The sequence below is a fragment of the Euprymna scolopes genome, chromosome 1, assembly GCF_053919585.1.
Source record: "Euprymna scolopes isolate OS-2025 chromosome 1, ASM5391958v1, whole genome shotgun sequence".
NCBI classification, from domain to species: Eukaryota; Metazoa; Mollusca; class Cephalopoda; order Sepiida; family Sepiolidae; genus Euprymna; species Euprymna scolopes.
In genome coordinates, this window is record NC_136482.1 from 81,649,038 (window position 1) to 81,671,568 (window position 22,531).

At 36.3% G+C, this 22,531-nt stretch overlaps 1 protein-coding gene across 5 annotated transcripts in view; it reads left to right on the forward strand.

The window, feature by feature from the left end:
* LOC145243282 (cytochrome c oxidase subunit 4 isoform 1, mitochondrial-like) overlaps window positions 1-22,531 on the forward strand; it is a 59,828-nt gene that overhangs the window by 18,890 nt on the left and 18,407 nt on the right. For 4 of the 5 annotated variants that reach the window (XM_080106244.1, XM_080106322.1, XM_080106469.1 and 1 more), the window contains one exon: window positions 21,337-21,488. In XM_080106244.1, the coding sequence (XP_079962370.1) occupies window positions 21,347-21,488 (142 nt within the window). In that variant the 5' untranslated portion in view covers window positions 21,337-21,346. Of the gene's footprint in view, window positions 1-11,161; window positions 11,425-21,336; window positions 21,489-22,531 lie in introns of those variants that run through there. The other variant, XM_080106184.1, reaches the window with a different exon arrangement.

Below are 22,531 nucleotides of genomic sequence, written 5' to 3' on the forward strand. Positions count from 1 at the left end.
TTCAACCTTTCACCAGAGGAATTACAAACATTCAACATAATCAAAGAAAGGTTCAACAGATATTTTACAGTTACCACAAGCGTAGTGTATGAGAGCTCTAAATTTAACAGCCGATTCCAGCAAGAAAGTGAGTTGATTGATTCATTTGTAACAGAATTAAAGATCATCACAAAAAGCTGTGAGTTTGAATACCTACACAATAGCCTCATTAGAGATTGCATAATTATTGGATGTTCAAACACTGAGTTATCCAAAACCAAACATAGATTCGGACCTAACCTAATAATGTGCCATAATGCGTGCATGCCAAAATGAGGCTGTGAAGAAATGAAAACAGTTTTACTAAAGTTGCTGGAAAGCTTATCCAAAAAGCACTCCGCCAAAAACGATGCACTCCACTCAATAGGTAACGGCAATAAAAAGGGTTGTAGATAATATAACACAAGCTCCAAGGGAGATCACTCCTGTTCTCACAATTGCAATACTGTCTATAGGAATTGATATGAAGGCGCTAAACAAAAATATTATGTGTGCAACAATCAAAAGCGGGGTACCTAAGATGCGGAAACAAGAAATATTACCCAAAACAGGCATGTCCTGCCACAACAGTGATCTGTTACCACTGTGGAGCTATGATCCACCTCAGCCAATGCTGCAAAGCAAAAAATGTACACAAAATACAACAATATAACTCGTATGATACAAACAGTGAACAGAATGCCTTTCTAGGTGTCATGTCAATAGACCAAATGACTAACAACAGACCCTGGAGAGTCATTCTAAACATCAACTGGAACCCTCTGAAGTTACAGCAATCCCTGAACACATCTACAGAGAAATGAAGGGTATACCATGCCTTGAAACTGCCAATGAATCCCTTTATGGTCCACAATGCGTAGAACTGCATGTTACAGGGAAAACAATCACAACAATCATCAAGCACAAAAAACAAACAGAACAAGTAATATTAATCATTTTAAACCCAGAAGAACTATTACTGGTCAAATGCTCAAAAGGCTTCAACCGGAACTAGCACCCATACTTACCAAGTTATTTAAGCATTGTCTTAAGGAGAAATGCTTCCCAACACATTGGAAAATCTCATCAGTATGCCCTGTATTTAAGAACTCAGGTGATTGCTCATCTCCCTCTCAGTACAGACCAATAAATCTCCTGTGCATCATGAGTAAGCTGCTGGAATCTGTGCTAAACAAGGAAATAGTAAACCATCTCGGCAAAAATAACCTTCTTAGTGACATGCAATATGGTTTCCGTTCTGTTAGATCTACAGCATACATGCTCACAGTTATATCTCATAGGATTGGCGAATCCCTTGATGGAGGCTTCCTCTCTAGGGCAATTGCTCTTGACATATCAAAGGCCTTTGATAAGGTATGGCATAAAGGCCTACTTCACAAGATCTTCAGTCATGGTATAGCTGGGAATGTCATCTCAACTAATAAATCATTTCTCTCTGATAGGTTCTTAAGAGTAGTGATTGATGGGCAGAAATCAGAGGCTCTCAGTATTAATGCTGGAGTCACTCAGGGGTCCATCCTGGGTCCAACTCTCTTCCTGATCTACATCAATGATCTTCCAGACCACATCCTTAGATCATTCGTAGTAGTAGGCAGGCCCCGAGCATAGTCCCTATCACATTGGAGACTCTGTGGGTGAAGGCACCAGAGAGTTGGTGCATCACAAGATTGGGCCATTGTCGGGTAATCAAGATAATTAGTCCACAATTCGTCTTGGAGGATAGGATACCCTGACATGTAAAGGACTTGTGCCCACGATAGTGTACTCTCGTCAGAAGATTCCGACAGCACAACATCTTTAGAGAGCGGGTCAGAAAGTCTGATACCCAACGACGAAACATACTCAGAAAATGGTCATGAGGCGGGAGTAGAGGACGTGCATCTGCCTGATGAAGCCCATAGGCCCCAGAATTATGAAGGACCACCTGACAAAGATGACCACCACTAAGATGCAGCCTGTGTGATCATGAGATCAGGGAGGAGGGTGACAACGGTCATGGAAACAAGCTTCCAAGGGTGGCTTGTGCATATTGTAAAAAGTCACCAACACTCTAACGCAAAACCCGACCGATAGGAAACGAAAAGTGACATGCAAATTAAGATGCAGTCGACTTTGGACATATAAAAAGCTGGTATTTCTTTTATTGGCGAGAGCGTTCTTTGTTGACTGAGGGTCATTTGAATGTATGGTGAATTTGCATGTCAGTGGGAAGAAAAGAAAAAAGACAGATTTTCTATGAATGTCGAAACAGAAAAAGAAAAAGGATTGTCATTTTTACATATGCCGAGAACATTGTAAGATAAAGAAAAACTTTTTTTTGTACAAACATTTAATGATATTCAGTAATTCAAAAGAAAACTTTAACTTCAACACTTCACCAGGCCACGAATGACTTGGGTGCCATCAGCTAGAATCAAAATCAAAGCATATAGCGTTCCAGCCTTAGTCAATAAATTTGAAAAGTTCGCTAGAAATAATGTCATCACGTTAAAATTTTTTTATTATTACATTTTCACCCTAAACAAGGCACATTGGCCACTTTGATGTAGGGGGCTACTATCAGGGACATAAGCTACAGGGGTACAATGTGGGGAGTTGGGCAGCAAGATGTTGTTTCACGTTACACTTAAACTTCTGCATGTCAGTACAGTTGGGGAAGCAAGAACCCGGAAGGGAATTCCAAAGTCTATCAGTTCCGTGGAAGAAACTACTGGAATAGAAGGCTCTCTTAAATCTAGGGATCTTAACTGTGAAGGGGTGGGATTTTGCTGCTTGTCGGGTTTGTCAGGGGTATTTACGTCGAGGGGGTGCAAGTGCTTGCAGTTCATCAGAGCATTCACTGTTAAAGTACTTGTAGAACAAGCAGAGGGATGCTACATTTCGTCGATGGGACAGAGGCTGAAGCTTAGATGACATTTCAGGACCTATTAGGTTGGCGACTCTTTTGAACCTTGTCTAGGAGTGAAAGATTAGTAGCAGATGTACCAGCCCAAATATGGCTACAATACTCCATACATGAGCGAATGGTGGCCTTATAGAGGTACAGGATACTTTCGGCGTTAGTAGCTTTCTAGCACGGTAGAGAGAACCTACCTTTTTCGCAGCGGTCCTGGCAATGCTCTTAATGTAATTTTTCCAACTCATGTTTCCTGTGAACGTTAGGCTGAGATGTACTTTCAGATAAAGAGTCTTTGACCATTGCTATTGGTGGTAGAGAAGTTTTCTTGTAGTGATTGAAGGAAACAAGTTTAGTCTTGGCAGCATTGAATGTGACCATCCATTTTTGTCCCCATTCTACTACAGATTGAAGGTCATCCTCTAGTGTTGATGTCATTTCTTTAGATATGTGTTCATTTTGTTTTCCTGTCATGTCTGTTATAGAGCATGGTGTCATCAGCATATATACCCATCTCACAGACAATTTTGACAGGGAGGTCATTTATGAATATTAGGAATGATAGAGGTCCAAGAATAGACCCCTGAGGCACTCCCACATTTATATCATATTGTTTAAATGTACGACCATCGAGGACAACCTGGATTTTTCTCTTATCTAAGAAGGGTTTAATTATGTTAAGTATTCTTCCAGTGATACCATATGATCTGATTTTCCTGAGAAGACCTTCATGCCATACCCTGTCAAAAGCCTTAGATATATCTAGAGCTACCGCTCTATCCTCCCCTGCTTTGTCCAGTGAATGGTATGCGCTCTGAGATTACAGTAAGGATGTCTGCTGTGGAATGGGCTTGCCTAAATCCATATTGTTGGTCGGTTAGAAGTTTAGCATCTGTATTGATGGACTAGAGCTTGGTTAATTATGGACTCAAATATTTTGGCAAAAAGTGGGAGGAGGCTAATAGGGTGATAATTTACTGGGTCAGTTCTTTCACCAGAATTCTTGAAAACTGGTACCACAGAAGCAGTTTTCCAGCAGGCAGGAAAGCAAGTTTTCATTTAGGCACAGATAAAGAGTGGGGAAAATTATTGACAGTGGTTTCAGCTGGATGGGTGTTTTTCGTGAAAGATTGGCGAGGGGGAGGGGGCGACCAGAGATTGGAGCTCAGACGAGCACTTGCCATGGAAATAACGATAAAACAAAGATAGGCTCGCAACGTCTCTTCTTTGGGAGTGAGGTTGCAGGGAAGAGAAAAGGGCATCCCCCACTAAGCCACAAAGTCTATTTTGTACTCTGTCAAGGCAGAATAGGCTGTTTTTAGCACCTCCTGCCCAGATGTGGCAGCAGTACTCCATCCTTGGACGTACTTGACTTTTATACTTTTATATAGATAGAGAATTGCATCATTAGTGAGATATCTTCTGGAGCAGTAGAAGGATCCCACCATTTTCCCAGTGACCTTGGCAACAAACTTGATGTATGTGTTCCATTTCAGATCAGGAGTAAAGGACAAACCCAGAAGCTTATCAAAACATGGGGCCTCCTCTAGACAGCCATCCATTTCAGTTGATGCCAGATGGGGATCAGAGTGTTGATGATGTAAAGATAGGAGCTTGGTTTTAGATGCATTAAAGGTAACTAGCTTCCTGTTCCCCCACTGTACCACGCGCTCAAGATCAGAGGAGAGAGAATCAGAGAGAATATTGTCATTTACGGCCTTTGATGTGTTGTTATAGATGGTCGTGTCATAGCATAGATGTCAACAAATGATTTAAGTATGTGTTCTGGGAGATCATTGATGGAGATCAGGAAGAGAGTTGGGCCAAGGATGGACCCCTGAGGGACTCCAGCATTAATATTGAGAGCCTCTGATTTCTTCCCATCAACCACTACTCTTATGAGCCTATCAAGAGAGAAATGATTTAATGATTGAGAAAAGATTTCCAGTTATATCGTAGCTGGAAATCTTGTGAAGTAGGCCTTTATGCCATATCTTATCTAAGGCCTTTGATATGTCAAGAGCAATTTCCCTAGAAAGGAAGCCTTTGTCGAGAGATTCACTAATCCTATGAGATATAACCGTTAGCACATCTGCTGTAGATTTAGCAGAACAGAAACATATTGCATGTCACTAAGAAGGTTATTTCTGCTGCGGTGGTTGACTACTTCTCTATCTAATATGGATTCCAGCAACTTACTCATGATGCACAGGAGACTTATTTGTCTGTACTGAGAGGGAGATGACTTATCACCTGAATTCTTAAATACAGGGCATACTGATGAGGTTTTCCAGGGTGTTGGAAAGCACTTCTCCTTAAGGCAATGCTTAAACAGTTTTGTAAGTATGGGGGCAAGTTCTTGTTGAAGCTTTTTTAACACTATAATTGGAATACCGTCAGGACTAGTTGCTTTACTGGAATCAAGGTTCTTGATTAGCTTGGCGACCTCACGCACAGATATTTGTATGTTACCTAGCGTATTGTGTGTTATAGGATGAAATACGGAGAGTTGATAGCCTTCATCGCATAGGATAGAATTAGCTGCAAAGTTCTTGGCAAATAGTTTGGCCTTGTCTGATGCTGATGAGATGACCTCTGGCCCATTGATAATGGTTAGGATAGAACGCACGCTTCTGTTCAGGATTCTATTTGTTATTTGCCAAAACTGGTGGGAACCAAGCTGCTGCTCAGCTACTTTGGATTTAACAGACTGAGCATATAGCTCTCTTGCATTTTTTATTACTCTTTTACTGTGGTTGCTGGCGGTCCTGAAAGCAGCTTTAATCTCAGTGCATCTATTACATTGGGATCTATGGAAAAAGTGATTTCTGTGCACAATGGCAGCAGCACATTCTGAGGAGAACCATGGCTGGCTGTTAGGTTTTTGTTGGAATTTTTTGGATGGTATGAATCGGTCTATGCCTACAATTAACCATTCGGTCAGGTCTGATACTATAGAGGACACATCCTTTTTAAACATGGAATGCAGACGTAGATCAGATATGAATGTACGGAAGCTATCCCAATCAGCCATAGTGTATCGGTATACAGTACGGCAGAGAGGTACGTCTGAAGACTTATTACATTTCATTTTTATCTTAACTGATACAATGGAGTGGTCGGAGGATTCCAGAGGAGATAGAACGAAACATGAACATAGCTCAGGTGAAGTTGTGAGAAAAAGGTCTAGAAGGCTGACCGGTAGTATTGAGCACATGGGTGGGCTCTCGAACAATTTGAGTGAGGTCATAGACAATGGCAAAATCATGACAGAACCTCCCCTCATCATCTGTTTTATTTGAGTGGGTCAGCCATTCCACATTGTGGACATTGAAGTCACTGCAAATGTGAATGTTAGCCGAGGGATGAGCAGACAGGATGTGGTCTATTTTCTCAGATATACTCTTAAAGAGAGTAACTCCGCTGTTCTGGGGGCGATAGAGGGCAAATATAAATGCAGTGTAAATGCAGGTGTAAGCAAGTGCAACCTGGATGCACATATAAGGTAAATTAGGGTCTTCTCTGGAGATATCCCTGCCACACGGGAAGCCATCTTTAATGTAGGCACATATTCTATGCCCATGGCGATCTTGGGGGTCAGATTTAGATGTTAAGTTAGAGTATCCGTTAATTATGAACTCATCTAGGGAGGTGGTCGGCCCTATTCCAGTTTCGCTTAGAAAGAATATGTCCGGTTTCGTCCCCTGTAATTGGATTTCAATCCCTGATGTTGGAGAAGGAGACATGGTAGTAGGGGTCTACGTTGGAGGATGGGGTTCTAGGTTTATTCGTGTGTTTTTTTGTTTTTTTTTTGAGATATTTCATGTTGAGGATATGGGGATTTGTCGAACAGGTTGGCATACTTGATTAGAGCAGGACAGAGAGGGAAAGTAAGAGAGGAAAGACAGGAATTTTTTTTTTTTTTTGTAGCACATAAGGTAAAGCCGTAACAATTATATATATATATATATAACCATTTTTTTTTTTTTTTTTTTGGAAAAAGGAGATGAGTATTGGCTGAAGAGAGCTTGATATGGGTATCTAAAACGGTCCCTAATTAAAAAAATTTTGAAACCGACGGTACCAATAACTTATCTCATCTAAAACTTTCTGTAAACACTAATATATATATATATATATATATATTCCAGATTTAAATAAAGTCAAAAGTAAAAACCATTGAATTTCAGCGAGATTGTTGATAGTGCTCAATAAAAAAGAACAAAATATTATTTTATTGAATTTAGGCAAACAAAATTCGCTGCAATAAATTCATAGTTAATTGACTGGCCTCGAATAAGGCCAGAGGTTTCTTGACTCCTGACTATGTCTTTTAAGACTGAAACAGTAAATTTATTGGCGGGCCTGAACTAGAATCACCCCCCACCCCCCCAAAAAAAGAACGGCTTGCGGAATAAACACCTCCAACCTCCCCATTTTAAAACGGCTTTCGATTTTTTTAAATTTTATTTTTTTTTAAATTTGAGATTTTGAGATTCAAGGTAGGTGTAACTATTTCCCTTTTAATTGAATTTAGTTGAAACATATCCCCCTAATAAATGCTAGAGTAATATTGTATCCTGAAAAATGGTTCCTTGTCCTTAACTTTAAAAAGAATATCGACCGGTTCTTAGTTAGGCGAGTCGACGTAGGAGTATTGAATTGTCCAAGTTTCCACAATATAGTTTACTCGGATCACAGACTTGTTCGTGTACGGGTAAACTTAGATAGACCTAAGCCTAGATTAGCCGGTTACTGGAAGCTCAACACGTCGTTGTTCGATGTGAAGGGCTTCCGTGACGGGCTATTACTAACCCTACAGCGGGAATTGACGGGGGCAATTATTGGGAATAGGTGGTGGGTAAAAGTTAAGGAAGCCATTAGGTCCTTTGCTGCTGACTTTAGCAAAAGACTCAAACTAGATTCTAGGGCAGCTAAAGTGACACTAGAGTCTAGACTAGATCGGGCGGTGGAGGAGGGGGATAGTGCTAGCGTTAATATAATTAGGGCTCGGCTTGCCTCCCTTGCTGAAAAGGAGCACCAAGCCTTAGCGATTAGGGCTAGGTTAAAAAGAATGCCCCAGGAAGCAACAAACATGGCCGCTGAACTGCGTGCAGAGGAGCTTAGGCAAGCGGCTGATAGGCACATCGCTCGTGTCACATTGCCGGACGGGCGTACCGTGACCACAAACCAGGGTGTGCTGGAGGCGTTTAGATCCCATTTCCAGGAGCTTTTTTCCATGGAACCCGGTCTGTCATTAGAACAGTTTGACACCTATTTGGCTGACTTTTCTCGTCTTTCGACGACCGAAGCGGCTAGGTGCGAAGGTGGCATAACGGAGGCTGAAGTCATTGAAGCCTTAAAGCGGGTCGGCCTTAATAAGTCACCGGGGATCGATGGTCTTCCCTACGAAGTGTATTTGAGGTTGTCGCACATCTTCGTCCCCTTACTGACGGTTTTGTTTAACTCATGGTTTAGGAACGGCTCAATCCCCAAGTACTTTACCATGGGTGTGATAAAGCTTGTTCGTAAAAGCAAAGATGGAGGGGATGGGTTAGGTAATTTCAGGCCCTTAACGATGCTTAACGCTGAGTTAAAGATTTTGGCCAAGATTCTCGCAAATCGTCTGCAGCTTGTCCTGGCTCGTCTTATTAGCCCCGAGCAAACGTGTGCCGTGAAGGGCAGGACAATCCAGGATAACTTGCACTCGATACGCCTGATGATAGAAAAAGTCGACACTGAGGCCGCGCTGATCAATTTAGATCAGTCCAAAGCCTTCGATAGGGTTGACCATCGGTACTTGGGGGCTGTTTTATCGGTGGCCGGTTTTGGCCCGCAATTTCGCTCTTGGGTTCATCTTCTCTATGCTAACCCCGCGGTGATGGTAGAAGTAAATGGGAAGAGGTCGAGACCCTTCAGTTTGTCACGTTCCATTCGTCAAGGGTGCCCGTTATCACCCATGCTATATGTGCTTGCGATCGAGCCATTTTTGCGCAGGCTAAGGGTGAATCCGGTCATACGCGGAATCACTTTGCCAGGTGTGGATGCCCAGGCGAAGTACTCCGCCTATGCCGACGACGTAACTGTGCTTGTAACGAGCAGTGCTGAGATTAGTGTCGTCGGTGTAGAAATCAGATTGTATGAAACGGTAACAGGGGCCAAAATTAACTGCGACAAGTCTTCGGGTTTGCGCATTGGTGCCTGGAGGGGTATGCCCCTTCAGGGGCCCTTTAGTTGGAGCGATGGGCCTTGCAAGATACTCGGCGTCTGGTTTGGTCCTGACCTCCAGCTGGAGAAAAATTGGTCGGAGGTTCTGAAAGCGGTACGGTCTGCAGCTTCACGGTGGATCAGTAGAAACCTTTCATTAAAGGGGCGAGCGGAGGTGTGTAATACCCACATCTATCCAATCGCTATTTATCGTCTATCAGTGCTTCCAATCCCGTCAGACACACTGCTATATTTGCAGAGGGCTCTTTTCAACTTCTTATGGCTTGGAAGGGCCCCTAAGGTCTGTCGCGATGTCTGCTACCTACATCCTTCTGAAGGCGGTCTAGGTATGCCAAACGTGGAGATTCGGCTATACACGCTACGGCTCTACTACTTAGATCGAATGTGCACACAAGATAGGGAAAACGGTGGCCTCTGGATGGAGGACACTAAGAAAGCCTTCCCGGCTTTGAGAGGGGTGCACTACTCCGAGGGGGAGGCACACAGGTTGCCCCGAGGTGAATGCCCCTTCTATCGCGAGTGCCGGCGCGCACTGAAGTCCCTCTTAAGAGTGAAGGAAAGCCTCTCTAACACTCTGCTGTTGTCCCGAAAGGCATTATATCGGGTTTTAGTGAGGGGATCCGTAACGGATGTCATCGGTGGGAGGCTCCCTTTGACGAAGGAGCAGCTCCGCTCAATCTGGCCTTGGGCGCCTGGGTCAGGATGCCTCACTAACGACGAGGCTTCCTTGACCTGGCTGGTAATTCGGGATGCTCTCTGGGTCGGTAAGAGACTCCACTCAGCTGGCTTGGTGGACTCGCCTATTTGTAAACGGTGCGGCGATGAGGACGAGACTTTATGTCACGCCTTCGTTTATTGTCGCATCGTGACGCCGCTGATTGAGTTTGTTACAGGTCTCATGGTCCGCATACTGAACGCATCCTCATTAACTTTGGCTCCTATTAATGTCTGTAGCAATTGGGCTCCGACAACGGATAGGCTCAGAAAAGATTTGTGTTTGACTTTGCTAGCTGTGATGAGAGGTGTTATCTGGAACACACGTATGAAAGTGGTCTATGGATCTGAGGACTTTGCTCCCCTCGACCTTATACGACTCTTCCGTCATTATTTGAAGGATCGTATCAAGGCCGAGAGAGTTAGACTCTCTCCGTCAGACTTTGTTGAAAGGTGGGTGTCAGTTGCGCGTGTGTGTCGGGTGAGAGAAGCAAGTCTTGACTGGTTCTTGGATGTTCCTTAGGAAAAAGAATTTTGGGTGACAGGAACGAACGTCAGCCCTGACTCGTTTTTAGTCCAGAGTAGGTCACGATATAGGCAAGAGTAGGACCATTATTTAGGCTTCTTTGTTCATAACCTAGCTAGTGTGTGATAGCGATCATTAGGCCCCTTTTAAGTTTGTCCCTTTTTTTTTTTTTTTTTTTTTTTTTTTTTAACCCCACTCCCCTCCCCAATTAGGTGACAGGTCGCTTGATTCGCCAGAGATGCGGGTTCCCTTTCGAAGTTTTCGTAAGAGGTGTTTTTAAATAAAGCGTTCGGACCCGCATCACCCTTTTGACTGGCGAATCGGTGTATCTGCCATAGTTTAACAACGGGGGGGTCTTTTGTTACTAACATTGTAAATATTTCATTTATATTTTGTATATAAAATTTTTATCTTCCCAAACCCCCCTTTCTTAAGGGTTTTAATTAGGTTATCATGGTATGATGTTCTTATGGTGATTGATGAAGGATGTATACGCTGATGGATGTATAGTATGAATGTGGTATTATGGTGTAAGTAGAGTGAAAGTAGGAACTAGTTAGGTTAGATTAGTTAGCACTAGTCAGAGAAGACCGTCCTTTCCCCTCCCCCATCTTCGGCCTTGTGCCAAATTTTTCTGAATTTTTATTTGTAAATTTTCTGAAAATAAATACTTAAAAAGAATAAACTTAGTTTCGTTTCCTAGCAAGTTTTTATTTCGACGTTTCAAGTGTATGATATGATTTACTTCTTTTTTTATTATATTAAGTAAAATGAGGTTCTTGCGAGTAATGTTGAAACCTATTTAGCTTCAAATAATTAATGTAAATGGATAGAAATTAAGTACTTTTCAAACTCCAATCTCCAGCATTACATGTAGAGAAACGTGCAAGCTGTTCTTTCTCTCCCCATAGTTCGTTTTTTCGCCAGAGAAACGAGATCTCGCCAGTTTTTACCACGTGACTAAACGTGAGCTTTCGAGAAGTGCGGCCTCTTAAAACAACTCGGCTTTTTTCGTCGGCAGGTAAGAACACAGACACTTATTAATTTATACGTAGTCATTATTTATCTTCTGTTATTTTCAAAATGACGTAGTCCGTTTATAGGATTGGGTCTTGGGCTTATGAATTATTTGATTGTTTTCAAAAATTGCAATTGTTACGCAATCCTAGACTGTTCTTCGTTTTCTCTTTCGGTTGGTAACCTTTTCTCCACCACCAAGGACACACAGTTCATAATGTCCTTGACTAGAAACGATTTGAGCTTTTCCAAGAAAATATATAGTTGTTCTTTCACTTTCATTTATATACTTATTTCTTGAATACTAATCTAATTTATATTAATCTTTAATTTTTAATATTACCCGTACCTTATGGAGTTGGGTTCTTAAGTTGTAGTATTACTCCATTCATTCAATTTTTCATTCATTTTTTTGTTTATTTATTTACTTATGCTTTTACCGAAAAGAAAATGTATAAATTTTTTTTTAATTTCTTTGTCTATAAATATGGAAATTATTTTTTTTTTTCACCTCTCAAAAGAATTAAATGGATTATTCGTTTATGAAACTCTTCGTTTTCTAATTTGTATATATATATTTATTTTTTTTTTTTTTTTTTACATATGCCCAAACAAACCCGGAACTATAACATAAATAAAATAAAACAATGTAGTTTGAAACGCCCCAATTTACCTGCTTCCCCACAAGGGCAAAATTATTAACCAAGTCGGTTAATATGGTGGAGAATCCAATTCCTCCCCAGAGGGCACTCTGCGGTAAAAATAATTGCCGTAGTCTAAAAGGAGTTCTTAATAACTTAACCTAAGACAAAAAAAATTAACGAATGCTATATTTTGCTCCCAATCAAAAGGCAAAGGCGATAGTAATGTTAACTAGGTTCATATTTATTGAATCGGTTTGTTTTATTTTATATATATTATATATATATATATATATATATATAGTCACGTATTTATTACATTAATATTATTACTGAAATATTTTTAAAAATTTCTGTATTGACCTTCGTATCGTAAAAAAATTAAAAATCCCGGAGTTTCGTGAAGTTCTTTTTGTGTAGAAAATTTTGGTACTTTTACAGTATCTGAACTCTCTCTTTAACCCTAGACCAAAATTTGGGGGTTGTGCTGTAGAAACATCGACCCCCCCCCCTAAAAAAGGTAATATTTTGTATCTATTACAAGACAAGGTTATCTCGAATAACTTTCTTTTAACTTATGCCAAAGGTTTTATTTTCCTAGTATTTAATTCTCTTCTGACATTTTGTTACATTTCTCCATGTAAATAAATAAAAGTAAAATGTAGTTTATTTTTATTTACATGAAAATATTTTAAGAATTGGATACCAAAAACTACGTAAAGCTTAATCCGTTTGTGTTGGATTTTGGTCTAAAATTGTCTCCATAAAAGTCATTATGTACGGTACGATGAAGTAAAAATAGCTGTAAACACTTTATAATTTTATTTGTGTAATATATACACACACAGCATGTTATATTAAATATTTTAATTTGTATGTGATTTTGAAAAAGATATGCAAAAATGTATAAAATCCAGATGTTCGTTTGTCGTTTTCACTTCAATACCCTTGTTATTCTACATGGATACAGCCTTCGTTTACATCGAATATAACTTGAAAGTTCTTTTCTCTTAATAAATTTAGCAAAACAAAATACCAAATTCTTTTAATTAAATCTTTGCCCACTTTGTTATATCTTAAACTTCAAATCGAATAATTGTAAAAATTTTTAAGTTTAGTGTGATTAGTTTCAATAACTTGATTTTTTTTTTTTTTTTTTTTTTTTTTTTTTTTTTCTTTTATTCAATTTTCACCCCAAACAAGGCACAGGGGGTTGTATTACTATTCGAAAAAGTTGTCAAAAAATAATATAACAAATGTTATCAAAGGCAAGATAGGTTACTTTTCTACCAAACTGGATATATATATTTTTTTTTTTTTATTCAATGTAACATTTATTCAGCTCGAAAAAGTGTTTACCGATGTATTCGAAAATTCAAGATGGCGTCTCATGGCCTCTTTAACACCGTAAGTATGGAAAAAGGTGTTATAAATAAAAAAAACTATACAAAGTACTATTAAAAACCCGCCGAATATATGTCAACCTATGTCACGGTACATCGGTGACGATAAACACTGTATGGTTTTCGAGCTGAATAAACATGTTACATTGAATAAAAACACGAAAAATATATCCAGTTAGGTAGAAAAGTAACTTATCTTGCCTTTGATAATATTTATTTGTTATATATTTGTTTTTTGACAACTTTTTCGAATTTATATGTACAGTACAAACCCTTTTTGTCTTTTAATGTCAAACTGGCAGTTTAAACTCTTAAAAGATTGGGTAATCTCCAAAAATACCGTTAGGGCTTACAACATGGCCGCCAGAAGAGTCAACAAAAAACTGCGAATAAAATATATAAAACTCGTAATTTCTGTTTTTAAAGTGGGTTTCAATTTTCTTTATGAAATATACTTCCAAAATAAACTATTACAGTCGTTTAAAACATAATAGAAGTATTATTTTTTATTTTTTAAAAACAATGTTTACAAAATGTCTACGCACGTTCGTAGACATTTTGTAAACATTGTTTTTAAAAAATAAAAAATAATACTTCTATTATGTTTTAAACGACTGTAATAGTTTATTTTGGAAGTATATTTCATAAAGAAAATTGACAACCCACTTTAAAAACAGAAATTACGAGTTTTATATATTTTATTCGCAGTTTTTTGTTGACTCTTCTGGCGGCCATGTTGTAAGCCCTAACGGTATTTTTGGAGATTACCAAAGATTGCAGGATTTTTTTTTTTCTCGCACGTAGCAGTCAGCACTACTTCCTCTTCGAACCGAATAAACATTTTACATTAAATAAAAACACTAAGCTTTTTCACTTGATAAGGTTATATATATATATGACAACTTTTCGTATCTTTGTGGATTTACCCCCCACCCCATCCCCTTGTGTTAAATTGTCATACGTAAAAAATAAAAAAAAAACCTTTTTCTTGGCGTTGTCTTTTAATGTCAAACTGGCAGTTTAAAACTCTTAAAAGATTGCAGGATTTTTTTTTTTTTTTTTATATTATTTTGGGTTTTTTTTTTTTTTCTTACTTAGAAGTAAATTTTAAATGTAGCAATCCTTCTCTTGAAACCAATGTCGATCGATGTTTGGTTAAAAATAACTTTACGCTTTGTCAGTCACCTTTTTCATCAATTTTGCTCCGCCCTTGTTAAAATATCGCACGTAATACATTTACATATACCTGTTTTACCCTGGTCAGTTATTTTTATGTATTATAAAATAAAATCTTAACCAAACTATAAAACAATAAACTCTACAACTTTGCTAATCGCACGTAGTTAGTTTTATCATTGATCTAGATGGTGGTGCACTGGTGCAGTAAAACATTTTTTTGTAATAAATAAATAGAAAATAATTTTAAAAAATGCAACAATGTAAATATATCAGTAAAGAAAATATAATAATCTCATCTAAATCTTTTTTTTTTTTTTTTTCCTATTTCAAAAATACAAGTTTGATGTCTTCGCTTTCGGTTGTTTAAATTCATTACAAGATTTAACGAGGTAGTCGCAACAATGGACAGCCAGGGGGTGAATGGGGATAAGCAATATTCAATTGTAATTACCACACTTATTTTTAACCTCACTGTGTTTAAAGTGGCGTTTTAAGTGGATTTTGAGTACAGTTTGTCATTAACGATAACTTGGGTGTACAAATGTGTCTCGTTATTACCTCCCATTAGGGAGAGACGTGATATACAATGATCATTTTAATGAGAAAATATGCGCACCCCCACCCAAAAAACGATTCTTGATTGAGAAACCTTTTTTAATCTTCCCAAGTCTAGAAGGATTTTGACTTGAAATAAAGTTACGGTCGTCTATGTTTAAATTCGTCAGCTGATATTGTGCTTCTGCTTCAGTGCTTCAGTGAAGCAAGCACTAAGCAGTGCTTACTGCTTCAGTGCTTGCTTCACTGCTTCTGCTTCACGGTAAATGCCTTGGAAGTCACTTCTGATAAATGTTTACCAGTTTAAAAATGTTATCCTAGGTTATAAAAAAAAAAACGCAAAGTTCGTTTGCATATTTTAAAAAACAGTTAAAAATATTTCGTGGAAACTGTTCTTTCTCACTGGATTGCATTTTAATTTAATTATGAAAATGAATTTTTTACACTACACACCTCCATTTTATTTTTTATTTTTTTTATTTCATTTCAGTTCTCTAAGAATTTTGCATTTAAAAATAATCTTTAAACTAGGTTGTAGAACAAGAATATTGGTCTGGATTATAACTTAAATATTTTAATTTATGGTTTGGGTGATTCGGACTATTATTCTTATCTTGGTCAACATCATTTCGGCCAATGTAACCACTATTGTCTAGGTGCATCTTTTGAAGCTGGGGAACTTTGGCACTAAAGTTCAACATAAAGATGGACTTGAAGATTGGAGGTTACATCGGTCGAAACGTTGTGATTCTAACAACCAAAATGAGTATAGTAATTTAAGAAATACAAATGATCAATCTTCGTCTTAAATTCTGAATAATCAAATTTAGTTTTGGTATTGGTTAGTTTTAAATATATTTTACTTTTATCTAGAAAATCTTTTTTGTCTCTTGTCCGGAATATTTTCCTTTTTGTTTTAATTTATTGACGCTTCGTAGAATGACTTTTGTTTGACCTTCTGGGTCGTTGAATGAAAAGTCTGACAAACTTTACACAATCTAAATCGATAGCATTTATCTTCAGATCAATTTTTTTTTTCCCCCAACTGACAAACCGGGATTTGGGGAATCAAATAATTTGATTTACCTTTTGCCTTTTTTTTTTTTTTTTTAATACTTACTGTTAAAGACAAAACATTTACACTTCAAAAAAGTAAATAAATTTTAAGTCATACTTTGTACTTGTACTTTTTTTCCTCAATATTCTCTCTAAAACTTAATGTTTTCTTAAAAAAAAAACCAAAAGCAGTAATTTGTCATACCTAGATATCACGAATAGAGAATCAGCAGAAGCAGTTGTGCTTTAATTTGTCATACACTAGCAGGCCACTCGGTATTGCCCGGTTGTAAAATGCGCTTAAATATATTTTAATTAATGCAGATTTGCTATTTATTGTAGTTAATTATCTATTCATTACTATATTGTGCTAGTAGTGATTTCCAAACTAAAAAAAAAAAAAAAAAAAAAAAAAAAGACTCTGGTGCCATCAGCTAAAATCGAAACCAAAACATCCTCCTAGCTTTATTCTTTACTATTTGTACTATGTCTTAACACATATAAAAACTTAACACACATAAAAACTTAAAAAAAAAAAAAAAAAAAAAAAAAAAATTCCGGCTAAAGGCTTAATCGAATTTGTTTCACTGGTCCAAATCTAAGTATTAGCAAGTTTTCAAGTGTAGACAGTTTGGTAAAAAAACCGTTGCTCAGACAGACAATATATAGAGACAAGAGTAAAACCGCAAGTCAATTAACTGCTTTAAAACAAAATCTAATTTCTCCTCAATTTACATTGCCTTGTATAAACTTAAGCTGAATAATTAAAAATCTATAATTTTTAGGTAATGATTAGTATTAATTATTACATAAACTATTTTAAAGCAAATACCATTGAGAAATTAGTTAAAAAGTAATTTATTTTGCTTTACCTACTCATTTATGACCTATTTGTGTTATTAAATTAGTATTTACTGTTATAAGCCTTTGAACTTTCAGAATGCCATTTGATCAGTAACGTAAACAAAGATGGCTATTTTGCTAGAATTGGTATTTTTACGCAAACATTTTTAAACACTGATTACAAATGTGTAGTTAATGCAAATTATTATGTACATGCAACATAAATAGCCAATGCTAAGAATATATATAAACATTTTGACCACTCACTTTACTTAAAAATTCACCAAAAATCAGGAAATTAACCTATTTTAATGAAATTTTAAGTATCTATTAAATAATGATCAAGGAATATAATCAACCCATTTTTATTTAGATCTTAATGGAAATGTATTTTGTTTAAACGAAAAACACCTTTACTAAAGTTATAGATTTCAGTAAAAAAAAAAAATGTATGAATTTATTTTTGCTTTTTTATGAAAATAAGCATCGTAAATTATAACAATTAAAATTATTTTATTTTTACAGGAACACTACAAAAAAAGCTCCTAAAGTCCGTATTAATGAATTCGATATAACCCTAAAGAAAAGTTAATTCCGCAAACTACCGATATTATCATTGAATTAAGCATTGTTTATTTAATATTTTCACACAAAATTATAATTGCAGAAAATATTTACTTTTCTTTTTTAAATTAAAGGTTTTGCATAATTTTTATATGTAAGATTCTAATATTGTTCTTGCTTGCATGAATGTGAAACTTTCGGTGTAACATAATTTTTATATAATCCTGAAAAATAAAAATAAAAAAATTTTAATTTAAAAGCAGGAAAATAGAAAAATATTTAAAATAAAAATCCTACAAACGTTCGCAATACAGATGCATGGCTGGGAAAAAAGAAAACCAGCGGCCCACCCCACCTGACATGATTTTCAGATAGCCTTTCGACTGTCTGAGATTTTTGGCTTCCATATAATCCATCTTTAGAGACTTCAGTTTTGTTGACATTCTGCGAAGCAAGAATCTCCAAGTGTACAAATATTTTATTTCCTGTAAGAAATTAACTTTAGTCTTTAATCTTTCAAATACAACCAAAAAGTAGTCGGAAACCTGCAAAAAAAAATTATAAGTTGGCTTTCAAACTATGCCCCCCCCCCCATCTTTATTCCACCATTTTCGCCCATACCTACAAATTAAAATTTGATTTAAATTGCTTTTCTTTAACATTTATTTAGGAGTGAGGACTTAAACAAATTTTCTCAGGATAGTTTCTAGTATCAAATATAAGTATTGGACTTGGTTTCTTAGATTTTTTTTATGGTTTCTTTAATTGGTTGACAATGATTATTTCTTAAGCAATTTATTTGATACATTTTTCATTTCATGATATTTTATGAAAGGGGCGATAATGATGGCAAATAGGAGAACATAGTTTTGAAAGTCGGTTTATCATAATTTGTTTGTAGGTTTTTAAAGATTAAAGCCTAAAATTAATTTACGAAAGGAAAAATATTTGTACACATGAAAAAAAAATGTTATAATGAAAAATGTTTTCATAGCAACATTTGGAAACTGACAAATCCAGCTAAATTTTTAAGTTAAATAAATTCATTATAAAAATCCTTTGAAAGATAAATATTAGTTTTCTGGGTCTATTTCAAAGATAATTAGTAAAGTCCTAAAGTATCGACTAAAATGCAAAAAAAAAAAATGTTTGTACAAAAAAACTAGCTTAACTAGCCTCGAAAAGCGAGAAATACTGGCTTCACTGAAACAAAATGAAGTCGTCTAAGAATGTGTTCTACAGAAACCTAAAATATTAGAAAGTTAAAAAAGCTGTTTGACAATGATGTCGGGTAGTTGAAGGGAGGTAGGAGTGCTGTTTCTTTTTGTTTGTTTTTTTTCCCCCAGCCGTTAATCCGTACATTTCTATCATGAACGTTTGTATAATTTTATTTTATTTATTTTTTTTTTTTTCTGTGTTCCTGCTTTTTAAATTTAAAAAGCAGGAACACAATAATTATTGCTGAAAACCATAACTTTAGTAAAGATTTTTTTTTTTTTTTTTTTTTTTCTTTGTTTAAACAAAATAATACATTTCTGCTAAGATTCAAATAAAAATCATGGGTTCATTATATTCTATTATCATTATTTGATAAATACTGAAAATTTCATTAAAATTGGTTAAATTTTGGTGAACTTTAGTAAAAGGAGGGGTCAAAATGTTTATGCATTTTGAGCATCAGGGTTAACAAAAACGGTCTTCTCATGACGACGGGCGGTTCTACGCATGCGCCAGATGACGTCATGACCTGATTTACTTTAAATAGTTGAAAAACTGAACAAATTTCATGTACGTCGCGTTAGGTCAGTCGATTAGCGTGTTGGTTCATTATGTAAATGTTTTGGGTTCGAATCGTGTCTTTTTTGTATATTTTTTTATTTTTTTTTTTAAATTTAAATATTGAACCAGTGTTATTTAAGCCATTTTTCACTTAACGTTCGTGTTTTTTTTTTTTTTTTTTTTTTTTTTTTTTTTTACTTCGCTTATCCACCCCCCGACAACACGCCCAAAAACACCCGGGTGCCCACCGATTTTTTAAAAAGTTTAATATCAAAACAAGCTTATTTAAGCCATTTTTCACGTGTTCGTTTTTCTGTTTTCATCGTTCGTTTGCCTTACATTAGTTTTTTTTTTTTTTTTCTTCAATGTTTTGACCCCCTCCCCCTTAATTAAAAGGCTGTTTTCTTTTTTTACTTCGCTTATAACAAACAAGCCTTTGTTGTCGTCACGATCGACGACTTCCGGGCGCGCACCTGTCAATCTGGTTCTTAAATAAATTCAAACCTGTTTCAGTAACTCATTCTGGCTGGCCGATTTTATTTTCAAACTTTGCCTCAAGGCTTCGGACAACAAATATAGAAAAATTGGCTAAAAACATTAATTCCTTCAACTGAACGCTTTTCTGTAAGGAGAGGTCGCTTTTTTCGACAATATTTTCGAAAGTCATCCCCCTTTTAAACCTTTGCCACTTCCAATTTGGCAGTGGATGCAACAGCAAAGACGTCACTTTGTTTTTTTTTTTTTGTTTTTTTTTTTTTCTGCTCAACACACATCTCCAAGCAATGCCGAGCACCCAGACTAGTATTAATTTAAACTGCTGTGCAACACGCATCCAGAAAATGTCTGGTCTCTGAAATAAATAAGACATAACTTTCTCACAAAATTTTTTGATACAAAGTGAGAACTTTTGGGCAGTTATTTACCCTTAAATACAAAAATGTTCATATTTATTCTTTAAATTAAATCTTGTTTGTAAAATATCCCCTTTTGTTGTTGCTTGACTTGCATTGGATTTACACAATTTTAGATGTAAACTGGTCATGTCTTCAGTTGAATCCTATGTTTTTCCTAGAATGTGTTTTGGTAAATCAAATTACCCAACAGTATTTCCAGTGGAAAAGTATCTTTCTGGATTTACATCATAAGTGACTTTGGCACAAGATGTAACCTTGAGTTCACTTCTCCTGGTCGTTTCAATAGTCTTTTGCTAAGACTTTTTGTCCTAGTTTGAATGTGCACCCTGATCGTTGAACCGCTGTTCCATTTGTAGGTTTCTCTTTTAAGAAGTTTGTAGCTGGACAAATAGCATCCATTGGTAAACACTTATCAGTTAGGTTAGTTGGGTGTAACTCTATAATGTCCAAGGAATATTTTAAGGTTTCTGGGGTAGTTCCTTCCTTTAGATTTAGGAATACTCTATTAAATGTATTCAGAAAATCTTGGACCTGTCCATTGGATATAGGGTAAAAAGCTTGAGTGTGGATGTGCTTGATGCTATTCTATTTGCAGAAATTTCCAAATTTTGCTAAAGCAGTAATATTAGCAGAGAGTATGGTTTCGGGCATTTCAAATCAGCTAAAAATAAGTTGTAATTTTAAGAATTTCCTCAAAGATAATGCATCTTATTGAAAAATCTCTGACCTTTTACTGTAGGTATCTACCAATAAAAATTTTCCATCAATAGGTCTTACAAAATTTATGTGAAGACATGATCAGGGTGAATCTGGAATAAACCCAGGTTTTGCTGCCAATTGATATTTACAATTTTTTTTTTTTTTTTTTTTTATACAACTTTTCAGAACGTTTCCTTCGAAATAATGCTTATAAAGGAATTAGTTTAGCAAATTTTATTTACAATTTGGCTTTTCTCATGCTCATTTTATTTTTCCCTTTCAGTGTTTGTACAATGAGCCGTCAATTAATAAAAACTCTCGGTGCTGTTGCTGTTCGCTTTCCAAAGCAACATGCAGTGGCTGCATCCTCCATTCGATGCAGCAGTGGAGTAGTATTGGATCAAGAAGCAAGGGAAAGAATCCATCCACGTATTGGTAAGTACTGCTGGTTATAATTCTAATCACTGAGAAACCATTCACTTCATAAGTCTCTTTCTACTTTTCACTAAATTCTTTGAATTGTTAATCAATCTAGCAATAGTCCATCTTAAACTTCTTTCTGGCTAACGTATGGATTAAGACAAGTTTGTTTTACATCCTAAGGGTCATCTCTGAACGCATGTACCATGCACTGGATAAGGCAGGTAAAGTTAAAGCGTGCTTGATATATCTTAGGCCTCTGATGTATCTTAAGCCTTTGATAAGGTCTGGCATAAAAGTCTTCTCAGGAAAATTAATTTGTATTACTAGATGGATATTTAATATAATCTGTTTCTTTTTGAATAAAAGAAACATCCAGGTTTTTGGACATGCATCCAAACCTCACATAAATGCAGGTGTGCAGTAGGAGTAATCGGATCCTTATTTCTAATCTTTATAAACAACCTCTGATGGAATTGCGTCAAAGGTTGGTATATCACTCTATTCTTGACTTGAGAAAATTGAACATGCATATCCAAGGCAGTGGCTAAATCTTTAGAAAATAACCTCCCGCCTGTAGTAGAATGGGGACAAAAATGCATACTACCAAGACTAAACTGTTTTCTATTAGCAATTATAATAAACCTTTCCAAACATCCCTTGCCGTAGCTGATAACATCCTTCCCAAAAGCTCGGTTTAACATTCACAGATAGTATGACTTGGGATAAATATATAGAAGATACTGCAAAGAAGGTAGACTCTTTCTACTGGGTTAGAAGTAGGAGTGTACCTATTATCGGCAGGTAATCGTAATCAACCACTCTATTGATTAATCGGTAATCGGCTGATTTACAGATTAATTACTTTTTTCTTTCCTATTGAATTTAAACCATTTTATCACTGCCCAGTGACTCATCAGATAGCTCTGACACGTTAATATAGTAACTGCTAATTTGACTTAACATTTGTGAAGTGTCTGGCTTTTAGCCTTTAGTAAAATTACAGAATACAAAGTGCAATTTCCAATTCTTAAATGAATATAATTAGATAAGAAAAA